At 38.1% G+C, this 26922-nt stretch overlaps 2 protein-coding genes across 4 annotated transcripts in view; one reads left to right on the forward strand and one right to left on the reverse strand.

Annotated features, from left to right (window-relative positions):
* The window catches only part of LOC131560423 (hyccin 2), a 65748-nt gene extending 43909 nt beyond the window's left edge, over positions 1 to 21839 (reverse strand). For all 3 annotated transcript variants that reach the window (XM_058809117.1, XM_058809119.1, XM_058809118.1), the window contains exons 1-4: positions 21808 to 21839; positions 3346 to 3448; positions 2388 to 2466; positions 1271 to 1372 (exon numbers count right to left, since the gene is read on the reverse strand). In XM_058809117.1, coding sequence (XP_058665100.1) covers positions 1271 to 1372; positions 2388 to 2438 — 153 coding nt within the window. In that variant the 5' untranslated portion in view covers positions 2439 to 2466; positions 3346 to 3448; positions 21808 to 21839. The remainder of the gene's footprint in view (positions 1 to 1270; positions 1373 to 2387; positions 2467 to 3345; positions 3449 to 21807) is intronic.
* Positions 21840 to 22469: 630 nt separating this feature from the next.
* On the forward strand, positions 22470 to 25678 carry NDUFB3 (NADH:ubiquinone oxidoreductase subunit B3). Its single transcript, XM_058809709.1, has 3 exons — positions 22470 to 22721; positions 23908 to 24055; positions 25414 to 25678. Exons 2-3 carry the CDS (start codon positions 23910 to 23912, stop codon positions 25568 to 25570), a joined length of 303 nt encoding a protein of 100 aa, XP_058665692.1. The 5' UTR covers positions 22470 to 22721; positions 23908 to 23909; the 3' UTR covers positions 25571 to 25678.
* Positions 25679 to 26922: the final 1244 nt, after the last annotated feature.

The following is a 26922-nucleotide window of genomic DNA, read 5'->3' on the forward strand; positions in this document are numbered from 1 at the left end:
TCTAGGATTCTTTATCTTACACGTGGCAGCAGAATCAGGCTGAAACTGCAACAGCTGTTCCAAAGAGTAATATTTGACAAGCACCAGTGAGCAGTAACATAAGATCACCCTAAAAAGATTTGCAAATCTGGTTCTTTTCTCTTTAAATAAAATAAATCAAATGCTTATTCTCAAAACAATGAGAACCTTTTACATTTTCAGGAGTCTACATAAATACATAGACAGCAGCAATGGTGGCTTCAGGTTGAAGAGAGAATAACAGCAGCTTTTCAGTACAAAGAAAAAGGTCACTATGCAGGTTATTTATAATACTGAAATGAAGCTGACAGCTATGAAGCCTTTTTTTTTTAATTGCATGATCATTATGCAATCTCCTTGAAGCTAAATCAAGCACTCAGCTTTCTAAAACAGCTAAGCTGTACTTAGGAAAATGAAAAACTTCCTTGCTGTGTACACTACCCATTTAATTTATAAATATATGAGAAGTCACAGATGATACACCAAGTATTTGTAAGCATTTTATCTAAAGTAGTTGACATGTCAGAGAATGGTATGCTTGCACAATTTATTCAGAACTTATTTTTCACACACTTGCCCAGAAATGCTCCTCACAGAAGCCAATGGGTTGCAAAGCTCAGTTTAATGTCACTTGCAAAATGAATTATGTACAAGGGTAAGCTAAGTTTGCATTGTGTCTATTTACATTTTGGGGCCCTGGTTCTGCTCTTGTTTACAGCAGTGTAAACCAAATTACACAGAAGTGATACTAATATAAGCACGAGAAGATCTTGTTATCTTAATGGCATTTAAAAAAAGGTTGCATCTTCCACCGCAACACGCCACCACACAAGAAGTACATGGGTCTTTTTGAGTTTCACTGTAAGGCCTACTTTGTCTCTGTTATGACTGAAAGGTGGTTTCTGGGAACTGGAAAAAAAAAAACTAAAAAAAAAAGCCAAGCTTGAAACCCTCCCAAATAAAAAGAACCCCAAACCAAAACACCAAAACCAACCCCTGCCAAAAAAACCACAACAGTCAGCTGTGGCAAGGAGAACCTAGCAGACAGCATAAACATTAATTTTGGAAGCAGATGAGATTGTGTCTTACTAGAAAGGCAATAAAGTAACTGTAAAAAACAAGAGACTAAACAGAGGGATGATACCCATGGAAAAAAAGAATCAATCTTCCTCTGCTTTAGTTTCTCCAGTTTAGGTTGTAGAGGTGAAAGATCCAGGAATGAGAATAAAAATAGTTCTTTAAAATCTCCTACCTCATTGTTTGGGTCTTGAATGACCTTATAAAGAGCTGGTACCAGTGGTTTTTTTCGGTGCAATGTAGCTGCATAGCTGGAAATTTGTGATTCAGGTAATGCCTAAAGAAAAAAAAAAAAGAATGAAGTCTCATCCCAACAGCCAAGAAAAGTCTTGAAGTTCAGTAAATTTTCAGACTTGTAACCTAACTGTTGAGTACAAGTCCTTCTCCATACAAACAGCATTTGGGAGCACTAAACCACTTTCAGGCTTAAATCCAAAAACAGTTTAGACTCATCTTCCATAATTCATTTGCTTTAGTTTGGTATGAGGAATCTCTTTCTTGACAGCCTGTATTTAACAGGATCTTTTTGAAGACTTCATCAAATCAACTCAACTTATTTAAGAGGTGTCAAGAGTATAGAATGAGCATGGACAGTCTCGAGTCTTCCCTGAACAACCATGTTTGTGGATTTTGCACCCTTGGAACTTAAGCAAATTTCCAACAACAGTACATGATGACTTACTCTCATCAATGATTGAGGAACTACTAATTCTTAATTTAAATAATAGAATAATTTCTTATCAGTCATGAAATCCTGTTTTCTTGTCTATGCATTACCCTGTATTTCACTCAGCATATTTATCAACATGCAAAATAGCTTAAAAATACTTCAAATCCTTCACGATGAAACAATTTTATGCAGCTCACGGGGAGGGGGAAAAGTAAAGTATTTTCCTTTCTTTTTTTTTTTTAAGTCTAAATAAATATATACTAATTATTTTTAAATTTGAAAGTTCTTCAATTGCAAATTTGGGCAGCATTATCCAGCTGTTAGTTAAATTCTAACAGCTTGACCTACACAAAACACACATTTAAAAGACCACATTGCTATTGTAGTGTTCTGCTCTGCAATAATAAACAATAAAAATAAACTACTTATTAGAATTATGCATTACATATTATGTAACAGTCAACTCAATTATACAGACCTTTGGATGTTTATGAATTATAAAAAACTGAAAGATAAAGTAATAGAAATTTAAAATGTTAATTATTTGATATTAAAAAACCCCACTACTACGTTTGGTGGTATTGAGCCAATGGTTTAGACATCATTAATCTTCCCAGTTCACCTTGAATTCTGACAGCCATTCTTCCACCACACCTCGTTCTGATCCCAGCATTTTCTTACTTCTTTTGCTTCTCTCTTACCTTTAGAAGAAAAATAAGAAGTTAAATATTAGTTATGGTAGGAAAATTTAGTTTTTTACAATCCTCCCCAATGAAAAGCTGTTAATGCCTTTCCAATAAGATTATATAATACAAAACAATTTAAAAGGTTGCATTTTGGACAATCAGTCCCATTATTTAACAGTAATTTAACTGTTTTCTTTGTTTAGTCTAAAATGCTCTGCATAAATGGGGAAGGAGGAAAAAGAAGGATTCAGTGCTTCAGGCCACTTGTCTTTCAGTTGCGTTTTGAAAATTACTTAGGTTCAACAAAATTTACATACAAGTTACATCATGGAAGTCCTACAATAAATGACCTTTTGGTAGCCAGACTAGATGACTGGAATCATAAATTCTCTTGTCAGAACTTACTTGTTTTTGTATTTATTTTGTAAGTTATTTGTATTTAAGAACAATCAGTATTTGTTAAATGAAAAGTGAAGTGAAATAAGATAAAAGGCTTCCCAACACATTTTTTGAGTTAATGTATCATTTTTTCAATGGCCCTTGGCAGGAAATCATTAAGAGAATACCAATTCTCTTGAGGGTAAGGAACTGCTTCAGATTTCTAAAGCGTGTTTAAACATCCTAAAATACAACAAATTCAGAAATAACATGAATTTAAATTCAAGTAACACTTGAGTGACTTATTTCAGCAGAAGCGCTGAAAAATAATTCTGTAAAATAACAGGACTAATTAGATCTCTGCAAACAAAAGTTTACAAAGACATCCTGATGCCATGTCAGAGTGATACACGTATATAATTTAATTTAAAACATCATAGCACATGAAGCTGAGTGTGCTTCATGTGCTATGAGGTTCATTCTGCCTGGATAAAAACCTGCAACATTAAACTTTACCTCTTTAAAGAAGTCAGTTTTCTAAAGGAGGAAGAGGAGAAGGAATGCAGAAATTTTTCAACCTGGGATGCATTTGTCAAGCCTTCAAGTACTGCCCCGTTTTCTAAAAGACAAAAAAAAAACATATCATGATCACAAAATCAGGAAAAAATATAGTAAAGTAAAACAAGTATTTATTGGCCTTACAAATTGAAGTTCACTAAATATTCCTAAGTCCACAAGAATCCTTCTGCAATAAAGCAATTTGCCATTAAAAAAAACAAAAAAAAACCAAAAAAAAAACAAAAAAACCCCCCAAAAAACCAAAACCAAAACCAAACAAAACAAAAAAAACCAAAAAACAAACAAAAAAAAGGGTCAGTGTTTTAGCAGGAGGAAGGGAGGAACTGCCTTCATCCAAACAAAAGATTTTTGTCACTTATGTAGAAAATCCTTCTGTATTAGTGAGGCACAATACTTACAAAGAACAACATAAGATAAAAGAAGAAAGCAATAATTTTATAAAATGTGAACTGAATTCATACCCTGACTTTGGAGAACATGTAATACTTAAATTGAATATATTAAAGACTCTCCCATACTATAATTTCTTAGGTACATATTCCTTACAGAGCCAAAATTTCAGTGCTGTGAAAATCAGGCATCAAACTAAAGTTCACCTTCTGCTGAAGAATCCCTTCATAGTGAGCCTGAGAAAACAACACACATAGGAGCAAACTTCAGCTATATTAGTGCTTTTGCCATGCATTGAGCTTCAAGCTTCCCTATTTGGGAATTTCCTCCAGTGTAAATCAGCTTGAGAACCACAACTGCTGTATCAATGCAGAAGCACTCTACATCTGGTCTGGCTCTGCCAGTTCAGTTTTAGGACAAATTGTCTCTGCCTTTAAAATTATTTGCCCGAATATTAAAGATATTTTAAGGACTTGTACAAAGAGGCAAGATAGGCAGCTGAGGAACTGCCCCAGCCTCACACACAGATGACTCTGGGATTTTCAAATGGCCATCTGGAAAGCACACCTCATGTTTACACTCACTCCCTGGTCTGCTATACCTTTGGGGGGAAAATATAAATATATCCAACACTGTGTGGGTGTGTCCCTAAAGTAAACTGGTTCAATACATTCAACCCTGTGCATATTTATTCAAGGCTGAAGTAGCCTGAACCAAAAGTATTGAATTTCATTTCCAGAGTGTTCACATGTCTCCCAAAGCAAACAAAATACAGAGAATATAAGGGATTTCTCATGTTTATTTTAAAAACATTTTTATTTTTTTCTACTATGATTCAAAGGTTCTTATAGTATATAGGAACCATAAAAAACTAATAAAAAATTTAGTTATTAGTAACAGTAAAACTAAAACATACCAAAATATTTTTACATATGGTCTGATGAAGATTTCTTAAATACTGAACAAGTAATCAAGTTTGAATTCATACTAAAGCACGGAACAGGAGAAGTTATAATTAGGAATGCAGCCACTCAATGTTAAAATCAAATACAAAAAAATCAATTACCAAAAATCATGCCCATAAAAGCACCTGAAATGAGAGTTTAAATGTTTTCTTCTAAACTTACTCATTTGGCATAAACGAGCAGAGTATGACACATGAGGCTGTTAAATTAGACCTGGAATCTTTATACTTAAAATTAAAGCTATAATACTCTGTTCTGAAGGAAGTCACAGCCTTGCACTGTGCATCTGCCAATTACAGTTAACCAACAGAATTTTATCAAGTCAGAGCACTCTCCTTGATCATGCTATGCACACAAATCATGGAACCATAGAGTAATCTTGACTGGAAATGACCTTTAAGACCATCGAGTCCAGCCATTGTGCAACACAGCACTGCCAACTCCACCAATACACCACATCCTTCAGTGTCACATCTACGTGGGTTTTTACATTCCTTCACGGATGGTGAACTCACCATTCTCAGTATTTTTCCCTTTGAAAATACAAAAGTTTGAAAAAAAGTTTATTCCAACAATAATCTAGTGGAATAATGAAACTTGAAAAACTCAAGTAACTCCTGAAGAATTTTTGACTACAATAAAAGAAATAAAAAAGGGTCAGCTGTGCTCATCAGAGAGCTTGTTTTCACTTACATTTAGAAGAAACACATACTGAATACGTTATTATTTACCAGTCTGCATTTAAACCAAGACTAACCAAAATCTATCTGCAACAGCAAAATTACTACCCAGATAATCTCAGCCACTACCACTTGCTACACTATCAACCATAACAGTGGGGATTAGAAAGAAAAAAATGCCACTGATTAGATATTCATAACTGATGATATTTAAGAAGATATCACTATTCAAGTATGCAGAGGGGTTTTTGTTGATGGTGTGTATTTTATTCAGAGTTTTTGTCTGTATGTTTGCTTTAAAGAGGCCAGTAGTTTATACTGTTTTAGACATACATGGGAGAGATTACATTGCAGGACATGCACTTCAAACTGGGTCCAGTTCTTGGCCATTTTATACTAGACAGTAAAATGCATACAACACAATTTTCATACAAGTTGCACAACGAATGAAAATATTATGTATTTTTACCTTAAAGGCCATGAGAAGAATAATTTGCATTTAACACCTGAACTGTGTCAGCCAAAAGAATAAAACTTCCTGCTACAAGGTTTCTTCACAGTGCCATTTGTGTAAGAGAACATTAAGGAGTGACAAGTCCACAAGAACAGAAAACTATTATCAATTATAGCTCATTCTTCCAAGCTACACTCCTCTCATATCTATAATTGATTACTGAGCATGGAAAGAAGTATATTTGAAGAAAGATTTTTCCATGCTGCCTCTGTAAAAAAAAATAGTGTGGAAAGCATCAAGAATGCATCCTTACTCTGAACTAAACACAATTTCAGTTTGTTTGATTCAGCAAGTTCAGAGCTCTGTAAGAAGAGCACCTGTGTCAAACATGACCAACACCCTGGAAAGCAGAACAGATAGAAGACAACATAGGATGAGGTGGTCAGAAGTACACAGGAAAGAAACTTCCCCACCACACACCCACACTAACGAGACTGGGAAACTCTGGAGGAAGAAAACCAGGCAACATGCTGATAAATGCAGATAACAAAAGCACAATTTGAACTTCTCGTGACGAGCTATTCCTGAGTGCAGAGGTGTAAAAGACTAAATGGAAAAAGACTAGATAATATACTTGATGATGCAATGAAAACATCTGTTCAGGAATGCATCAGCACCAGACAATAAATCAAGATGCTTGATCACACAAAGTCATTTAAAGTAAATCTGAAAACATGAAAGTAGAGCATACAAAACTGGTAATATGCTCTTATTTGAAATACTGGCCTACATTTGTTGCAAACAAAAGAAATATGTATAAAGCAGAAAAATGTTTAAGAAGCAGTTGAAGACAAGGATTGTGAAAAATAACTTCTAACCTGGATATGAGAATAATTTTTTAAAAACAGGGGAAATAAAGAGCTCCTTGTCTTAGAAGCTCATGGAATTAAGTGGCTGAGAAGGTAGAATGGACTTTTTCTTGTAACAGAGTAATAAAAAATAAAAGTTTGAATGCACCAAGATAGAAATCTTAGACTGTTAACAGTGTACTGCTTCCCACACTGTAAATTACCATAAAACATCATGAGGACAATAAGAAACTATTGTAGGTAAACACTGTAATACCTGTTTTATATACTTACTTCTGTGGTAGAACAAGAAGAGCAAAGAAGAAAACTTAATGCTGTCAACTAGCACTTCACTGACATGTTTTACAAAAAAAATTCTCTTAACAGCCACTCATTGCTTAACCACTCAGTATATAGGTGTATAAAGCTTCATCCAGCTACTCTGAAGTTATACACCAGAAGATATTAAATAGTCACAGTATGGTCTGTTTCTACACTAGAAAAGGGTCTGACTCTCATGCTAATCTAATCCCAAGAAAAAGTAAAACCAGCCTTGCAAATGTTCAATTTTGGTGGATGGCTTCTTCTACTTATTTAAAATATATGCATTGTAATATACATCTCTTTTGATAAATATAGTACAAATTATAAAGTACAAATCACAAAGACCTTTGTGATTTCCCTGTATCCATATACATAAACACATTATTCTACCAGAACCCTATTTAGTAGACACTTACATAAACTGTCATTTTGGTAAGAACATAAAATAATACATTTAAAAACTATTGTCCTCAACAAATCAGAGCTCCAGCTACAACTTGCCATTTGAAACAGGTTCAAACATTCTGCCAGAATTCTCTTGGCCATACAGCTCCAGAGTACAGAGAAACAAGGTAAAAACTGACAAAGACAGAAAGAAGCAAATCCTCCCTGGGACAGTTATTAATTTAAATTGTCAGCTCAAGCCTTCTCCTTAATAGAAAGGGCACTCTTCCAACTCTAGCTTTTAGGTAATTTAATTGCAAGCATCAGCAGACAGGCATGCATTCCAACTTTAAAATATAAATGCTGATGTATTCTTTATGTGGGATTTAGGTTGCCAGCCTTATTAGACAAGCCTTAGTCATGCAAAACAACTTGGATAAGACATTACTTCCCTGCCCACTCTGACTCACTAGTAAAAACCAGGCTAAAAAGCTTTCTTTTTGGATACCAGCAACAAAGAAAGGTATGTGAAAACAATGGGAGAAAGCCTTACCACAGAGAAGTGAAAGATGATGGACAACAGTCTTGTAAACTTTCATGGTACCATACTTGCACAGTAAGATCCATTTCTTATCAAAAAGGTCACATCAATTTCAGCAGCTGCCAAAAAAGGGGTAAAGAAAAGGTACAGCCCATCTGTTCCAAAAAGCCTCCTCTAAGTCATTTTAAGCTCTAAATTATCTTCTGTGCCTTTTCAAGCACCTCAAAGCTCAGCTGCCAACCTTCTATCTTTTTACCATTCCTACAGTGAAACTACTTTATAGATACAAAATTGCAGAACATAAACAATTAGGGCAGTGGGAATGAAAATGCAACACTGAAAACAGACACTATATAACAGTTTAAAAAACAACTTTAAGGCTGATGTTTTCATAGTATTACACGGAGTAGTTGTAGAAAGCTACAGAAGTCAGATTACTCTACAGAGAAAAATTTAAGTGTCTCATAGAGGCAAATAAGCAGAACCTGAATTAAACACAGTTATATACTCAGAGCTAAATCCCTCTCCTAGGAGTTCATGCAGCAAATAAAGCAGAAAAGAGTTGAGATAATCAAGAATGTGGAACAGGAAATTTATCTTTTGCATTCAAAGAAAACACTCCTCTACATTACTTACAGGATTTTGGAAACAATAATAATAAAGACATTATCCTGCAGCCTTAAATACCACCAAACACACATTAATTATTCTATTATAGGGACCTGACGCACTTTAAAATATATAAATACACACACACGTAGGTTAGTCACAGAAAAGTTACCTTGTTCTCTCAGCACCAGTTTCCTTAGAAACAACTTCACATAGTCATCCTACACAAAACCTAAAACATTCTCTTGTCAGGATCCTGGTGATAACCCATCCTACGCCAGACAATACAGGTTTGTCCTCCCTTTGCATCAGTTCATATGCAGTAACTCTTCCTATGCTAGTTTGTCTGCACTAACCTCTTTACTTACAAAAACATTTCCATGCAAATTACTTTCCGTGTAACTCTACCCCTCCCAAACACCTTCTCCTTCATGGTTTTGGTTCATGAAGTAAATTAAATCTAGATAAGTAAAAATGCAAAATGCATAGTAAAAGAAGGAGCCTAAAAAAAAATCCTCAGCAAACTAACAGTTGCAAAATCACAGTTAAGGTGGTCTTTTTAAGGCACTCAGTGCTAACTACTAAAAATGAATAGACACAGGCTAAGAGAAATCAAGAAACATAATTTCTGTGGGAACAAAACCAAAACAAAATTCAAACCCAAAACAAAACAAATCAATGAAAAGACACACTACCAAAACCTCCCCAGTATGCACTTTGGAATAAGACTGCAAACATTATGCTAAGATCACTATCTGGTCTGTAAAGGAAAGAAATTCATGCAGAAATGTTCTAGAAATACCAGCTGAATATTTTAAGTAGCTTCCCACTTTAGAGCTGTAAAATCGTCACTTGAGAAAAATAAATGTCTGTTATATTACAAAAATATCCATTGAAAAGTTGAAGTCAATTCCAGACCATCTATCTAAATTCCAGTACCAGTATATATTTCTCTTCGCAGTATTCCCTACCAACTGTAATTTCCACAAAATGGAATTTAGGTTACATATTCATTAATTACCTAACCTCCTTTTTTCTACCCTATTCTCAAAGAGATCTAACCCAGAGGCTCCTCTGCGGAAAGTAATGAAATCCCTTATTCTAATCTTTCCAGCTTCCAGATGGTAAAGCCTCCACCTCCAGGAAGAGGAGTGTAAATAGATTAAGCTGAAGTGACAAATTTCCCCCCATCCATACACTTACTTACACATTCACAAATTCTTAAATGAGTGTAATCTCCAAATTTATCTGAATTTACCTCAGTTATAGATAAAATTATGTCATCTTGCTGACTTTTAAAAATGATGCAGTAAGAATACAAAGTTCCAAATAAACTTTCAAAATGGCAGAGTTAAAATAAAGATCCATAAGAATTAGGGCATTGTTTTATTGCACGATGCCATAAATTTCATATCTGACTCAGATGCTTCATTCACATTTAAGATGCATGGTTTTCAAGGATAAAATTAATTCTGATTGATATGCTGGTCTTACCTTTCCATTACAAGTTCCCAGACTTTAAAAAGCAAACTCAACAAATGTAGTTAGAAGAAACATCACTGATCACGACTTATCAAGATGACACAATTTCAGGACAGCCCAGATCTCTTCTGCTTGACCCAATGGAATATGTGAGCAAGTTGAACCCTACACACTTACAAGAAGGAGTTCAGTCACATACAGAGACTGTTCACTATTCAGAGGTGAAGCACAGTAGCATCAAGTATTCTGAAATCTAAGATCTGCTGCAACATTCACAGTTAAAACTGTAGCTGCCTTTATTACTTCCAACTGTCACTGCAGAGGAAACAACTTGTCTTCTCCCATGTCACACATCACAGCATGATTTCAGTATCAGTCATTTTCAGCCTCACACTAGTTTTCTGAAAGTTAGAGAGGGGTTTAAGAACTGCAAAGAACAATCTCACCAAACAGAGGGAAAACCACTGTTAATTTTATATTGAGATTAGACAGACTGTACAAGTGAGAACTTCCACATACAAGAAATAAAACATGTACCTGACCATGTTAATTCTATATAATGCAATCCATTAAGAGCTGTGTGAACACCAATGATTAAGATATTTGACCCAACTGATTAAGGTGATTGTACTACAAAAATTGATGCTTATGACCAGCCCTGCTATTAACTTCACTAGGATTCCTCCAGAGCAGGAAATTACACAGCCTTTGTTGGACTCTCCTTCACACAAAACAGGCAAAGAACCTCTGTCTGTAAAGAAAGTGTAACACTTTTTCATCACCTTATTAGAAGCTCTCATGAAGCTCTGAAACTCAGCTTACTATAATTGGCACTCTGTGGCCTATTACTTGGAAGCATAAACTGCTTTTCAGTGAAATAACTGTGTGAGAATTAAAACAGTAGTAAATGTAAATTAGTGCAACAACTACACCAGGTACCCCCTTTGTCTTGGTATGAGTTTAATAATTTATCTTCACTGCTGAATAGTTAAACACAATGCATATTGTTTACAGTCATTATTCTTCTACTCTTAAACCAACATTACAACAGAATGCAAACCAACCAGTCACAAGAATGGACTAATGAATATTTTACTGTGAAATTATTCATTTTTCATGTATTTTTAAATAGGACACTAAGTTACTAACATATGTGGGGGTATTACTTGGGGAAGGTGTTTGGATGGTTTCTCTGGATGTTTTAATCTGAAATTTAAACAATCCTTTTTCTAGAGCAAAACTTCATATATAATATCTTTAGGAACATGACATAAACACAGAAGAAACAACTTAAATCAACCCAATCTTTCATGCACCATATTAGGCAAGATTTTCCACAATATTTCTCATTTATCTAAGCTATAGGCCAGTATAAAAACTAAAGTAGTGTAAAACCACAACAGAATGAAACAGAGACAAAAAGAAAACTGCCTTCCACAGGTGCTTGATGACTCCAGTTGGAATACACAGCCTTTTTTCCTCCTTCCCTCAACACTGCAGAAACAAGAGCAGGATCTTAAATGCACACTACAATTTTCATATATGTTTTCTATTTATAACCTGAACAAAATTAAAAGTTTTTGTCAAATACTGTCCCAATGCATATTCAGAAAATTTGAGTCTTTCCAGATTATGAAAAATTACAGATTTGACAGGCAGCACTGAAAATCCATGCAGCAAGCTTTACAGCTAAGCTTCCCCAAGTTTTTTTGTGTAGACAGGGAAGTGGAATTTATGTAGAGATGGTTAATTTTACAGTGTTCTAGGTTTTCAAACATATTTTCTTGCACTCCAAAAAACCTCACTGAGGACTCAATGTTCTAATCTTCAGGCACTTTTACATAACCTCATCCATACACAGAGGCACTCTGGGTTTTTGTTTGTACTACTGAACAGTTTCCCTGCTTAAAAAAAGAAAAAAAAAAAAGAAAAAAAAAAAAAAAACAAAAAAAAAACAAAAACCACATTCAAAAGCAGTTGGTAAAACAGAGCTTTTCCTTTCCTCAAGTTTCTGGAATAAATTTACCATAGGTAAATACCAGAGATGGCCTTATATGCAAACTTGTTAGGAGTTATACTACTACTTTTGCAACATTAATAATCTTTGAGCAATTATTACATCTACTTCAAATGAAATTCACCCACATGAACTATACTAAACATAAACAGTTTCTCTAATCTTTTACAGGTACTGCCCATCTGGGCAACAGTTATGACCTTCTACTTTTTTATTAGTTATACTGGCATAGAGCAAATTCAGTTCATTCTCTTCAAACACAATCAAATTTTTTTAATCAAAGCCTGAGTTTAATTAAAAGCCTGTTCTGTTTCCCTATGCAATTGTGCTGATAGGGATCAGCAGCACTTACCAAAGTTCAAGCAGCAGGCACCTGAAATGCTAGATTACACATTTTTGGTGTAAGTAATACACTCATCTTTCATGGAGCATGCTCCACAAAACAGTCTTTCAAGGGCAACTTAGACAGAAGGTTTAGAAATACTGAGGTCATTGAAATGCACAGTGGACCTGCAGAGAGAACATGGAGTAACTTCTCAAAAAGTAGGGCTGATCCAGTATAAAGGCAAAAAAAAACTTGAAGAAAAACCCACACCGCCAAGAACAAGCCAAAACCAACGTGCACAGTCCACACATGACTCCTTCAGCACATGAAAAAACTGTTCTGGAAATACACACCCAGACCTAACACCCCTGTACTTGCAATTATGTTCAGATTTGCAGGTTAAGATGATTACACCATAATTATTTCTTATCACTGAGCAGCAAGGGTTTCATACTTGGAGGGAAAATCCTCATGGTTTTTACCTTATCTGCCAGCTATCCAATTGGCACTTTAAGAAGACTTTCATAACATATTTTAACAATTATATTCTCTAATCAGTTTTATCTGTTTCATTTAAACTATTAAAACCAAGAAAATTGCAACTTAAACATTCCCCTGCAATAAAAAAGGAAATGCTAATAAAAGCCCTTTCCATTTTCTATAGATATGACACATGTGCATAAACATGCAGAATTTGCTCATAGCAACCTTAGATATATCAGAAAGCTCTAAAGTCTGCATTCAGAAAGACAAAGAGACAATAACTTCAATTTGTTCAAAGTCAGCACACATTACTAAAGCAGAATGCTCCAACAGTTCATAGAAATAGCAATAAAATTACTACTACTAGAATTCTGCATAAAGCCAAGAAAAGCCTGCATCCTTTCCCTGTACGAGAGATATTTGGTCCTTCCCACTGGAAAATTAATTTGAAATATATCAAAACTTGATAGAGCTGACAACAGACAACACAGTAATTAAGGTTTCCTAATTAGCATGATAATGTCCACTTAAGATTTGTTCCCTCCTCCCTCTCACAAGACCAAAAATTTATTATCAAAATAAGCCATCAAGTCCAGGAGTTGGCAATCATGGGAGTATCATCAGCAGAGAAGGGCAATGGACCATCACACCCATACACATCTCCACCAGCCAAGTGTGACAAGGTTCCTGCAAAATGTTTCAGTCAAATGAAAGGAAGCTGTGCTGAAGCAGCTCTTTTCTAGCAGTTGACAGAAAAAAAAAAAAAAAAGAAAAAGAAAAAGGCATAGCAGTCCACTTCCCCACTGACCAGCAAATCTTTAAGCTTTCTGTATTTATTAGAAAAAAATAGTATCTACAGGCACTCTATTTCAATTTTTTTGAACTTCCTTCTACTTTTCATATGTTGAACTACCTAGTTTTCTGTCTTTAGCACAGACCAGAACCTGCAAATCAAAGAAGAAGGGCACAGAGGAAATAACAGAACTAACCTTTGAACATTTAGTAAATTTTAAGCTGCCAAATAAAGGGGGGGGAGTGGAGGGGTGGCATAAAACACACTGTGACAATCAGCACAACACTCAATTACACAATTTCAGCAGCATCAATGCCAATTAGCATTGGCTGCTGACCCCTAATTTGGAATGCATCCACGATCTTAACCTGATTAGGACTTTGTGCACAACAAATGGGAAATCCTACTGTTGCACATTTTTCTGCCTTAGCATCCTAAGTTTTACTCAATTTAAACACTGAAGTAGCTAGAGGGAAAAACTACAAGGTTAACATATAAGCATTATCATGGAATTTACTACAGCATCTTCAACCATTTCCCTAAAAATGTCAGAGTTTATTTTTGGGGTAATTAAGCATGTTAAAAACTAGATATATAGGGCTAACATTTTAATTTAAATTAAGAAGTAAAATTAGTGCTGTAGTTTTAGTTATGCTATGTAAAATGCAACATTAATTGTGAAAAACCATATTAACATATTAAACCTGCAGCTAACTGAAGGGATTTTATCTATAGAGAGGAAAAAGCAAAGCAGGTAGTCTCTCTCTCAGTGTGTAACACCATGATTCCTGGGACACAAGGGATGTGGAACACAGCTGCCATTTGAATGATTTAAACATCCAGATGCCCCAGTAACATTTTGCTATGAGGAAACAAATGCAACAAAGTCACAAATTGCAACAAATGCATTTTTCTGAGGAAACAAATGCAACAAAGTCACAAATGCAACAAAGACACAAATTGCATCAAACACAGTTTCATTTCTGCACCCACAAGGAATAACTGCAGGAGTATTTTCACCACAGATGCAGAAAAGGTGCATATTCTGAAGGTAGCAATTGTTTTTACACGACCATGCATAGTCCAAGTCCACTCAACACCTGCACAAGCAAAAGAGCATCTCAGTTATTTCTGCAATTGGTCCTTTGGAGACACAAAGACAACAAGCCATGCCTAAACTGTTTTAAAATTTTTATTTGCTGTCTCAACTTCTAAGATAAACTGTAGAGAGAAGAAAGAAAATCTTGTTCTCTCCTTCTCCCCAAACAAACAAAAAGCAAGCTAGGAGTTTTCTTATTCAACAGATAAACAGAGGCTTCTCAAACTCATGTGGTGTTTACACTAACAGGGGTGAAGGCAAAGCTGAAGACTCAGAAGACGTGAAACAAGTCTTGGCAGCCACACAGAGCTAAGCAAGCAGAAAGGCAGTAGCCTGTTCAATGGAGAGCCATGCAATGCGTGTGACACCTGTGATTTTAAGGAAAGGTTGCTGTCACAAGATGTTTATGAAAATAAACAGTGCAGAAATGCAGTTTATGAATGCTTAGCTGAAATCCATTTAGTATTTTAGTTATTTCTTTTCTATTTGCATTCAAGTTAACCTCCAGTCCAAGACTCCTATCTCTATTTGTACGTCCATAGCTAACACAGAACTGTTTCAGAGATTTTCATGAAGCTCTTGCCACTCTGACATGGCAAGATTTGCACTGCAGTCCATTAACATAAGGGAAGCTTTCAGAATGGCTCATATGAAGTCTAACAAAATTATCATCTCTCTTCCCAAGAAATTGCCACAAATATGGTTTAGTAACTTCCAGAAGCTTAAGGATGCTACTATTTGAAATTATTGCACAGATGCAACACTGGAGACCATCAAGTATGGTGGTTTGTCAATTACATAACTACCAAACACAACAAATACATAATTAACAATCTAGAAGCAGTTTTGGAAGCTCAGCAATTTTGTCTAAGGCCTGTTCTAAGTTAAGAACAAGAAACAAGCACCTTAAAAAACCCCAAACCCACAGGCATAAGAATCTAGTAATTTTTCCACTTCACATTTAAACCCCCCTTGCTCTCCCCTTGTGTCCATATTTAGCTTACATCTCTGTGCTGTTTTGGCTCAACAAAACATCTTTAAAAAAAAAAAAAAACGGGGAATGGAAAGTTCTCCACTGTTACACAAAGAAATATGAGCTTGTGCTGGGATAAATCCTTTGTCAGCATGCCTTACATTTCTATGTAAAAGGGCACATTACTATCACTTAAACTCAATCACTTCTTGTGTAAGATGACTACAGCAAATGGACTTTAACCAATCATCTGTCCATCCCACTGCTGCAGATACTAAAGACCAGTACAACATCCATTCTAGGTAGGGAGCTTTTGTTAATTACTATTTTTAACTGGGTGTGTTTCCAACCCTAAAGCATGAGGAAGCACAGTGATACACTGAAGCATCAAGTGTCCTTTCAAAACAAGTATACCTCTAACCCAGAGCAATAACCAGATATCAGAACTCAAAGTTGAGCATTTCGATTTTCGTTCTTTGCCCTGCTCTGATGGCATGTCCCAGGGTGCTTGATAAATTGCTCACTCCACCCCCTCTATAACTAAGTTTACATAAAAGCCTCCTACCTTCTGAAACATGTCTTGTCTAAAAGGTGATTGACCCTCATGTTCAGCCATCACAGTGATAAATGGGATTGTGGAATCGCCACTGTAGCTTACACATGGGGTACACCAGTCTTAAGATACCACACCTCCACAAAGGACATGTTTAAAATAATTCATTCTAATTCTAGCTGATTTTTCACGTGCAGGAAATACAATATTCAGATTTACAGATACAAGCTAACTTGAGCTGCTTCTACAACAAATCTGTTATGCTTATGCCCATGTGTTTCCACAATCTTGTGCATAGGATATTTAGGAAAGTTACTTGAGTAAGTACTATGGACTTCTTCATAACCTTTTCTAAATCAACTTTTTTACCTTGTGGCCCTATTCCAAACCAGAACTGAGGGAGGCATGCAGAGGGGCTGCTCTCCAGCCTCTCCTTAAGCTCAACATACCCTTGAACCTAAAGGAAACAGAAAAGACAAAGCAGAAAATAAGAGGAGATGCAAAGAAGAAACAGACACCAGAAGTCTCAGAAAAAAAACCAAACTATTTGAATAAAAAGAAAATAGATTAAGATAGGAAGGAAAAATGCAAGCAAATTTTACACATATTTCAGCTCATTATCTTTCAATCCCATATCTTATCAGCTGAATGGCCATGAAAAATAAGATTATTCTTTTAAATTCTCTCATTGTCTTTCCAGATAGATGACAAATAATTCCTCCAGTTCACATATGGGTCAAGGCAAGGCAGAAGAGGGGAGGAAGACCCTAAATAAAATTACAATTAAAAATTTAGAAACTACTAAATATAGGGAATGGAAGCAGAAAAATATTCCAGACTTATCAATTTTGCCCTGTATGAATCAGCAAACTGCAGTCATGCAGTCTGCACAAATGTCCATGTCACACATTTCAGTTAAGCAGAATTCAGAGGAACAGCAACGTGGAACTATTTAAAGAACTCACAAACCATACACGATGCAGACACCATTAAAGGAGATCTAAACATTTTAGGTTTTGAAGAATCAGAGCAATTACAATAAAAACACAGTAAGATTAGCTAGAGTATGGAGATTACACACAGAAACACACACTCTGCACTTTTGGAATGCTAGCCAAATGCTTGTGTAACAATACAATATAAAATGAGAAGCCATGAACTACTTTGTCCTGTAGAAAAAAAATGCCCCACAGAATATACAGATAGAAGAATTCCTGGAAGAATGTTTTAACATATTTGAACTGCACCAACCATCTCCATCAGGCCCTGTGCAGAACAACGTTACACAGCCAGGGAATTTGGTGTTTTTCAATGTCAAATGATAGCAGTGATAATCATTTCTAAGAGATAAATAAATAAATAGTTTACCACTTCGCAGTAGTTATACACCAAACATTTCTCTCTCCTAGTGGGATCTCTTTCCAAATGCCACTGGCTCTCTGTTTTCAGGCAAACTTAATAAATTTGACCATAAAAATCTGTATTTCTCTACAGAATCACACCACAAGGGCAAGGCAGCAGATCTGACACAGGCAGTGGGCAGCAGAGGCAAACTGGACTGCCTGCAGAACAGAAAACAACCAAGGAAGACTGAAGAAGTGACAAGTGACTAGCCAATGGTACTTTTGTCTTTCACTATTTATCTGAATTGATTAATAATAAAACATCCATTGAACCCAGTGCCCAAATTAATTATATTTGATAGAAAAATGTAACATTAACAGAAGAAAGAAAAATTGCTGTGTGGCCATTCACCATATAATAAAAAGTTTTTCTATTATGGATAAACAGCAGCACAGAGTGAAACAGTTTGCAAACTATACACTATTTTAGCCAGTCCCTGATCTTGGTTTTTATGTTCTCTTCTTTGTAGCACAGCTGGCAATACAGAATTTTGTTTTCCAGTTGGGTTTTCCTAAATGACTATATTTTATTTCATTAGAAGTGCCCCTCTACCTCTTGAGCTTTTATTTGAAGCTTAAAAACTAAAGTCAGAATTCTATACAAACAAAGGAGATCCACTGAGTTGCTCCATAAATCTGTCCTATGACTAAATTAAAAAAAAAGACACTTGAATTATTTGTCTTGCTATTAGAAGCAGGAATTATCCAAACAAAGGTGCGGAGAGAAAAATTCAACCATTTTGCCATTTTATCTACAGTGAGTTATACAAGCATAAACTCTAACTACATTCTTACTCAAACAAAACCTGTAGAAAACAGCATTAAATAAGTGAAGAATTACTTCTCACACTTGGAATGTGCTCTGTTTGGAAATGAAAATAACTGAGTGAAGGAGCAGTCAAACTATACTACCTGTGACTGTCTCTGCTCAGAGCAGTTCTGCCTGAAAGGGATTTCTTCAGTGATTATTATATGGCACAGATGTCCTCCAAGAAGACTCAGCTGGGGAAGCCTCCACCTTCACTTCTTGATACTCGTTTGTATCTTAATACAAGGAAACAAGCATCAAGAAAAATAATGGAATAAAAAATTCTTTTCCAGCCCAGACAAGTCTTTGAGGGAACACATGACCCAGGTCTTTAAAGATTCTCAGCTCATATTAAACTGCTTGGTAAAGAGCAAACAGGTCTGCCTCTCCTCATACAGAAAGCAGGGAGTATCACATGAAGTTCTCAGGTAACAGCTCAGAGCAGAGCAGAGGAATGACTTACTGACACCCCACATGAAGTGCAGCTCTTATTGACAGAAAACGTGGTAGCTGCAAAAGCCATACAGGGGCCCTAAAGTTTTTACATGTTAGGTATGTCCATGAAACAAAAATCCATACAACACACCATCCCCTCTGAGACTGGGAGAGCTGTCCAAGGGGTAACCCTATATTCTAGACAAGAGTGTAAGAGCAAAGTGCCTCTGTCAAATGAGCACCTGCTGAGCTGTGGCAGAGGAGCAGAACTCAGAACAATGATCCTGACACATCCCAGGGTCTCAGAGCCTTAGGCTTCAGCAGAGAATAACAGATCAGACCAGTGTGGCTGCTCCTGGGAAGAATGGTCTTTATGTTGCCCAAATAGAACACCCCAAACAAAGACCAACCCACCAGCAAACAAACATCATAAACAGAAAGAAACTAAGACTAGTGTTCCAGCCCATCACTGCTCTAAAATAGAGGTGAACCAGTGACTGTGATACTGTCCATAAAATATTTAGCTCTCTAGTGATGCCTGAGAAGATAATTTCCTTCCCCACCATTCACTGAGTGCTTTTTTAAAAAGCATTCAAAGAAACCAAGGTGAACTAAAGAAAGATCTTTTCCATTCTTATTGTAATTAAGGCAGCATTAACCATTTTATTCAAATGACAAGAGGCTTCCAACGACATAGCTGACTACTAATACAACACCACAGGAAGTAACATGCAATTTCAGGGGGAAAAGGATGCAATATTTAACTAGTTCAAATATGTCTTCTGATATTAAAGGGGGAAAAAGCAAAAGAACAACCCCACAACCCTTTCTTACCATCTCAAAACTGCAAACAGTTGAAGCCACTGTCAGTCACACAGCTCTCTACTCCAGCAAACAATTATGAAGAGCACAGCAAACACTGTCCAGTGCTAGAGAGAATACTGGATGCACAGGCAGAGAAGAGTGGTTCCTATAATGACTCTCACAATCTGCTAATCCAGAATGCACAGCAAAACAAATTGCTGGAAACATGGACTTTTGAAAGCTATCCAAGAAACCCTGCAGCCTTCCTCTAGCTCAACAGCACAAGCAGGAATCCCAGCAAATCATAACTAGCATGGCTGCATACAAGCTAAAATAACTTTATCCTAGAACACCAAATCTTTGCAGTAATTATCACCACAACTAATTATTAATAATAAAAAAATAGTGCACAAAAAAACCCCACCAACTGCATAAATCACAAAATGTACTGATTATTTGTACATGGAGTTTCAATGACCTTTCCCTCCTAGAGGACATTCAGTTGCTTGTTGGGGTTCTTTTACACAATATAGAAACTTCTTTTATGTTATTTCCTTCTGCATATTATTGATTTCTTCAGACTGACACCGTAATTATGGTGAAGCTTCCTTCTCAAAACACACTGTAGCAACACTTCTAGGCCCCTTGAAATTATGCAGACTCACTTACTTGAGGATACAGCATCAAAGAGCTTACTATATTCCCAAAATATCACATCCCTCATATTTGCAGCCTTATTTTTTAAAGAGTATAGACCATTCTGAAAGAAAAGGAAACACAGGAAGCAGAACATGGTAGAGCAGATCAACTGGCTGCACAAGGTTTTTCTTACCATGAGTTATGTACTTGGGGGACAGCAAAAACAGCTACTGAAACCCTTGTTAAACTTTTAAACCTATTAAACAATTGTGTTCATGCACAACAGATCCCACAAGGCAAATGCTCTGGGATCAGAACTGAATGTCCCTGGTAACACACTCAGCAATACCAGCATAATTTTGTGTGGAATATTCAAGTCAGGCTTCCAAGCACCAAGAAAACAAAACAAAATAAACAAAAACAACCCCGCCAACAAATAATAAGGAAAAAAAAGCACCAAACATACATAAAATGTGAGTTTTTATTTTTCTCTCAAAGCATAAAACCAAGGTTATCTGGTATCTGACATGTCTATGGGTCACTGAAAAAAAATTCTGAGAAAAATATACACATTCCTCAGCACCACTGGACTTTGGACACATACACATTAACTTTCAGCCACAGCAAGAGACAAGAAATATTTTGCAAGTCTCTGACAGAACTGCATTCTCTGTAAGACAGGGATTTAAGCACCTCACAAATAAAGAGCCAACAATTCCAACCCCCATACATTACAGAAAAACAAATGCGTGTCTTCTCTTCCTGAGAGAAGACTGCTCTGAATCTTCCAGACTTTATCTCACAGTGAAAAACATTCACTGCTGAAGCCAGACTGAGGCAGTCTGGATTAAACAGATGGCACTCTATTTAGAACAGTTTCACTGTTAATAACATGATAATGGCATTCCTCCTGGAAATCTTCTCATGCACTTCCAATATCCCCATTAAGAAACCCTGAAACGCAGAAGTCGATTTCCATCATAATATATTGGAAAAAGGCACTACAGTCTATCCTGAAATTTCACTGGCATCATGCTGTAATGTTTACTCTCATGTTAATAGGAGTATCAAAAATTAATAGAACAGTTTGTATTCTGCTAAAAAGAAACAATATTGTACTGCATACAACTGAGAAGTAATTAAAGTCTTCATAAGTCACTGACTGTGTAGTTAACTTTTACCAGTTTCTTTCCAGATGAAGCAGACTATGTGCTCAAGTTTGACAAACACAAAAATAATTGTAATTAAGCAGATACTAAGGCAATTGACACTTCACAGTCCCACAGCCACACATGCAAAGCGCCGAGCTCCTGACACCAGCACTCAGTGAAACCAAGGCACCGCCTCGCTCAGGAGGCAGTTGTCAAAAGAATTCCTCACTTTCCCTTACCTTTCAGTGCACTACCAGGATTTCGGGACGCCTCCCCGCTTCTCCTACGGAAACAAACAGCAGTGTTCTTTTAGGACAAACCCACTGAAAGCCGAAACTCGGCTCCCGGCGCCAGCCGGGCTCGCTGCGAGCTCCGATTTCTCCCGCAGCTTCTCCCCGCGCCGAAGCGCGCCCCGAGGGCTGGCAGCGAGCGGGCACTGCCCCGGCCCGCCGCCGCTCCCCGCGGCCAGGGGGAGGGCCGGGGCTTACATAACCGGGGAGGGGGCGGCTGTCCGAGCCAGGGGAGCGCCGAGGGGCGGCAGGAGAGGGAGCGGAGCCGCAGGGGCACGAGAGGGAACGCGAGCGGCGCCGCCGGCGCGACTGCCGGGAACGCTTCGCGCCCCCGCACGCACAGCCCCTGCGGCGCTCCCGTCCCTGCCCGCACGCCGGCAGCGCAGAGGGCGGCGGGCAGCCCGCGGAGGGGGGAGATCCCGTTCCCGGTGCCGACCCTCACCCCGCCGCCCCCTCACCCCGCTCTCCTCCTCCGCCGCCACCTCCAGACACCGCCAGCCCCGCACCTCAGCAACGCGCCCGCCCATTGGGCCACGCCCCCCGCAAGAAGCCGCGCACTGATTGGGCGCCTTCCGCTCCGCCGCTCCTTCCCCCGGCGCCTCAGCCCGAGACGGCGGCGCCGCTCCTGGTGCGGGCCTGTCCCGCTGGGCCGTGCCGGGAGCGCTGCGGGGCACAGGCACGGGGAGGGGATCAGAGGGCGGCTCACACGGCCCCCTTGTCCGCGCCGGGCCAGCGGGAAGGGCCGGAACGAAAGTTTCGCGGAACCTGCGTGGCTTGCTCGCGCTTTCCGTAGCGGCTGGTCCAGGGCTGGGTTCCGGTTCCGGGTGGTGGCCGCGTCCTGAGCAGGGTCGCGGAGCGGGCAGGTACCGCGGGCGGGGCTGGCACCGACACCGACACCGGGCCGCGCTGCTGCCGCCGCCGGGCAGGGCAGGCGGGGCGGGATGGGGCTGGGGTGGCTGTCAGTGCGCGTTGTGCCCTCCCTGCCCCGCTCAGTCCGACCTCTGGGCACAGCTGCGCTGGCTCTGCGGGCAGAGAGCGCCCGGCCGGCGCTGCAGCACAGCCCGCTGGCCGCGGCGTTACCTTCCCTCTTGTAAAACGTGAATACTGGGGGAGAGGGGCCTTGGGTTTCTAGCACAGGGCTGGAGCCTGGCATCTCATTTAGGAGGAGCTTTTCGGGTAATGACAGCGTTAAGGCTGCTCTCCAGGTTTTCTCAGGCAGCGAAATCTGTCTGCTTGCCTTCGCGGCTTGGAGTCATCTTCAAGAGTTACAGGCTTTTGAAATTGCATCCTGCATTCCAATCAATTTTCTAAAAGTGAATCTGTTCTTGCTACCTGATAGGTGTTAAAATGGGAAACCTTGCCTCAACGAAGACTCAGGTGCTTTGTGAAAATGGAGCCTTAAAAGCTATCATTTTCTTCTGGTCCTTAATCATCTCACTGAAAATGTTCCACTTCACATCTGTTTTTAACGAGAAACTTAATATTTTTGTAGTTGTCCAAGGTGTATTTTTCAGCCTTATCAAGTAATCCTTGTCCATGCGTCTCTCCTGGCCCTGTTGAATGTCACACTTATATCTGACTGAACTGGAGGCAGCTGAAAAGGATCTGAGGAGCCAAGTCTTTGTTTTTCTTCAGAGCTTAGCAATCGCAGCTTTCCCACACTTAAGTCAGAAATTTTTACTCTAAACTCTTTGTGATTTTTCTGGAAAGTCTGAAAGTTCTGAAAGTCTGGAAGTGGGGGGCTGGTGTTGCTGAAGTGCATTTATAGACATGGAAACCATTGGTTTTCTTACACTCTTCTCTGGCACAGAGGGTTGACATAGGTTGTATGGATGTAGCAATGGTTGTGACTTAAGCACAGTGATGTTTAAGATTGCTTTACTGCATGTAATCACCCAGCTCTGAAACACAGCACAAAGTCCCTTGGCTCTTTGTTCTCTGTTTCTTCTTGATGCCTCCCTGTTTTTCCTGTACAGGGGATTGTTCTTTGCAAGTGTATAAAAACAAGATGGTGCTCTCTGCCAAGTAACAAACTGACCTTTCCCCCAGGTATGGGACACGGAGGTGACCACGGCCACGGGCACGGCCATGACAAAGTGGAGCTGCCTGACTACAGGCAGTGGAAGGTGGAGGGGACTCCCCTCGAGGAGGTGCAGAGGAGGCTGGCAAAGAGGGGGCTGAGGGACCCCTGGGCTCGGTAAGTGAAGAGCCTCAGAAATCATCCTGATGTGGCATCTGCTGGCATCAGCCAGACCTTGGCATTGTAGGTAACTCCTTCTTCAGTAAAAGCAGTGCAAATTATCAGCATTTCAGTAAAGTCTGAAGGGGATTGAGCCAATCATATGAAGGTTCAAATAAAGAAAAAAGCATGAGATGATTCCTTCTGAATTTCTTAAATTTCATGTAAAGTCATTTGTCAATTCTATAGGACAGTACAAGCATCATGCCAATTTTCCTTAACAAGTGAGAAATTAAGGTATCATGCTCCAGTAGTCTGGCAGGAGATTGTATTATTAATGTCTTGCACCACAAATCTTCAAAGTCACCCTCTCCAGAGCTCCCTCTCCTTTGGTATGCCGAGTTCATTTTTACAGGGAATCTGCTTTCAACCTTTATGGCAAATGCACATTAATGTACATATTAAATACAAGATAAGCTTGTGAAAGATGTCATATTTGGAAACTTTATATCAATTAGACCCTATACTGGCACCTAGGAGCTATTCTTCCATGCCAGCGTGCTTTCATCCTGAGTCACAAAATCCATCTGCACAAAAGGATTATCTGTGAACATAAATGTCTGCCCCCCTTGGTTTAAACCCTGGTATTTTCTCCCCAAATTACAGTTTTTATTTTATTGCTTAGTTATTTTTCCTTTTCTTAAGGACTTTTGAGTCCTTGCAAGAGACAAATTACACCCATGTCCATAGATTACACTGGTTGTGCTATAAATAAATAAATATTTGTAGTCAGAGCAGTGATTAATGTTTCAATAATAATGGAGGTCAAAAACAGCAAGGCAAAACGGTGAAGTTTGCACATACTCTGTAGCTCAAGCTAAACACCATCTTTTCAGTCTTTCTTGTTAAAATCATCTGACTCTCATATAGCTGTGTTGTATTGTGAAACAGAAAGTGCCTCCACACTGAGATGAGCTATCTGTGGATTGTAAGATTTCACTGTGCTGCATACTGTCTAGCACAGTGACTAGCCTTTGTTGATAGTCCAATCAATGTTAGTGCTAGTGGGCTCTGATTTGGTACAGACTAAAAACAGAAGAGTACAATTACATGATTTTGAGGAGGTGATTCTGTTCCTATAATTGTGTTGTTTGCTGGCAGTACTTGTATCTCAAGTTATATGGTAAGGGTTAGAGTTCCTATCACGAACTTTACTTGTAATTCCTGATACTTAAATGACAGAACATATTGTACAGCCTCAATGTCTATCTAATTGAAATACCTTCATCATTCTTTAATATATTTATATTCTTGTTAATCTGTATCACAGTGGCTCCCCTGATCTTTTTTCCCTTTGGTTTCATTTTCCTTTCTAGTAATGAAGCGTGGAGGTACCAGGGTGGCTTTGCAAGACCTATCACCGTAACAGAAATCTTTACCAGGGGATTCAAGTGGGGAGCTGCAGCTTTCGTCATAGCTCTGGCCATTGAATATTCACTGTTTCCTCCAAAGAAGAATGGAGGCCACCACTGAAGATCAAATATGACAACTTAATACTTATTAATCATAAGCTGAAGCATACATAAGCCTGCTGCTCACTCTGTACTTGTAATATGCATATTAAAGTCTATCACAGGCAAACCAGTGTTTCTTTGATCTTATTATACTCCTGTAGAAGGATCAAAAAACATGGCCAGAGCAATTTAACTGGCTTCGATCTGGGGGGAAAAAACCACCCCAGGATGGCTCTTGGGTTTGCTCTACTGTCCTTTAAAGAGCAAGATAAACTATCACACCAGCTCTTTCCAAGCCCTGCCTTGATTCTGTTAAATGAAATTGAGAAGTTTGTTGGTTTTAAGAGAAAATTTGTACCATATTTATTACAGGTTTAATAACTATTATTTCCTAGTAAGTAGTAATGAATGACTTGTAATTTCTTAGAAGTGTTGGTTAGTATTTGCTCTTATGTCTCCAAATAAAAATAAATATTAACTTAAAGCTTTAAAACCAACTCCAGACTGCCTCAAAGTATATGAAAGTACCAAAGCTTATACTTAACTCTATTGAACAATTAGCCTGGCAGACACTATGCACCAGAATAATCTGCTGTGTAATATCCAGACATCAAAAATTACATTGCTGCCAAAAGTAGAATAAAATAAACATTTAACTCAGCAATAACTGTACCTTACCCTAAAATGTCTTCCACCATACTTGACTGTAATGTTAAAAAAGAGAACAATTTTTTGCTCTGGTGTATTTATAGATTTATTTATTTTTACATCTAGTCTCTTTTAGCAATTTGTTTTAAATGTCCTGGTTTTCTGTAAATTATCTTAACAGCTTCTGGACTGCTTTAAGAATGCCTGGACTGAATACTAAAGCAGAAAAAGACCTGTGGGCAGTATATGTCCTCTGTGGTACCAGAGGTACCAGGAATTATAATTGTCTGAATATCCTACTGTAAATTTTGTTATGTTATGCCATTAGTAACAAAGTAAGGAGGCTATGTTACATAGCATAAACAGGACACCCATCACTGAAATGAAAAGCAAAATTAGACAAGTGAGAAATGGTAAATGCCACTAAATAATTACATAGTATACTTCCATGGTGAAGAAACTGATGTTTTTAAACAATCCTGTCACAAATTGCAAGTTACAAAAAAGTTTAAGGTTCTACCAAAACATGGCTAAAATCTCTTTTTTTTTAACATACATATTCACACTCAATCCTTCTGAGTGAGATTATAATAGAGCTTTATTTTTAGAGCCAATAAACAACATCTGCTACTGTGTGAGTGCAGATGTACAGTTCAGTGGAGTTTGTCATCTTTGTATGACATTGCTCAAGGCACTGTTCATAGTGCAAACACTCATTTTAGT

The sequence above is a fragment of the Ammospiza caudacuta genome, chromosome 8 (assembly GCF_027887145.1).
Source record: "Ammospiza caudacuta isolate bAmmCau1 chromosome 8, bAmmCau1.pri, whole genome shotgun sequence".
Classification (NCBI taxonomy): domain Eukaryota; kingdom Metazoa; phylum Chordata; class Aves; order Passeriformes; family Passerellidae; genus Ammospiza; species Ammospiza caudacuta.

What these genes read in the sequence shown, in the direction of transcription:
- NDUFB3 (XM_058809709.1), top strand. Translation starts at nt 23,910, where the DNA reads ATGGGACACGGAGGTGACCACGGCCACGGGCACGGCCATGACAAAGTG. An exon ending in CTGAGGGACCCCTGGGCTCG is followed by an intron (nt 24,056 to 25,413) that starts GTAAGTGAAGAG and finishes TTTCCTTTCTAG; the next exon opens with TAATGAAGCGTGGAGGTACC.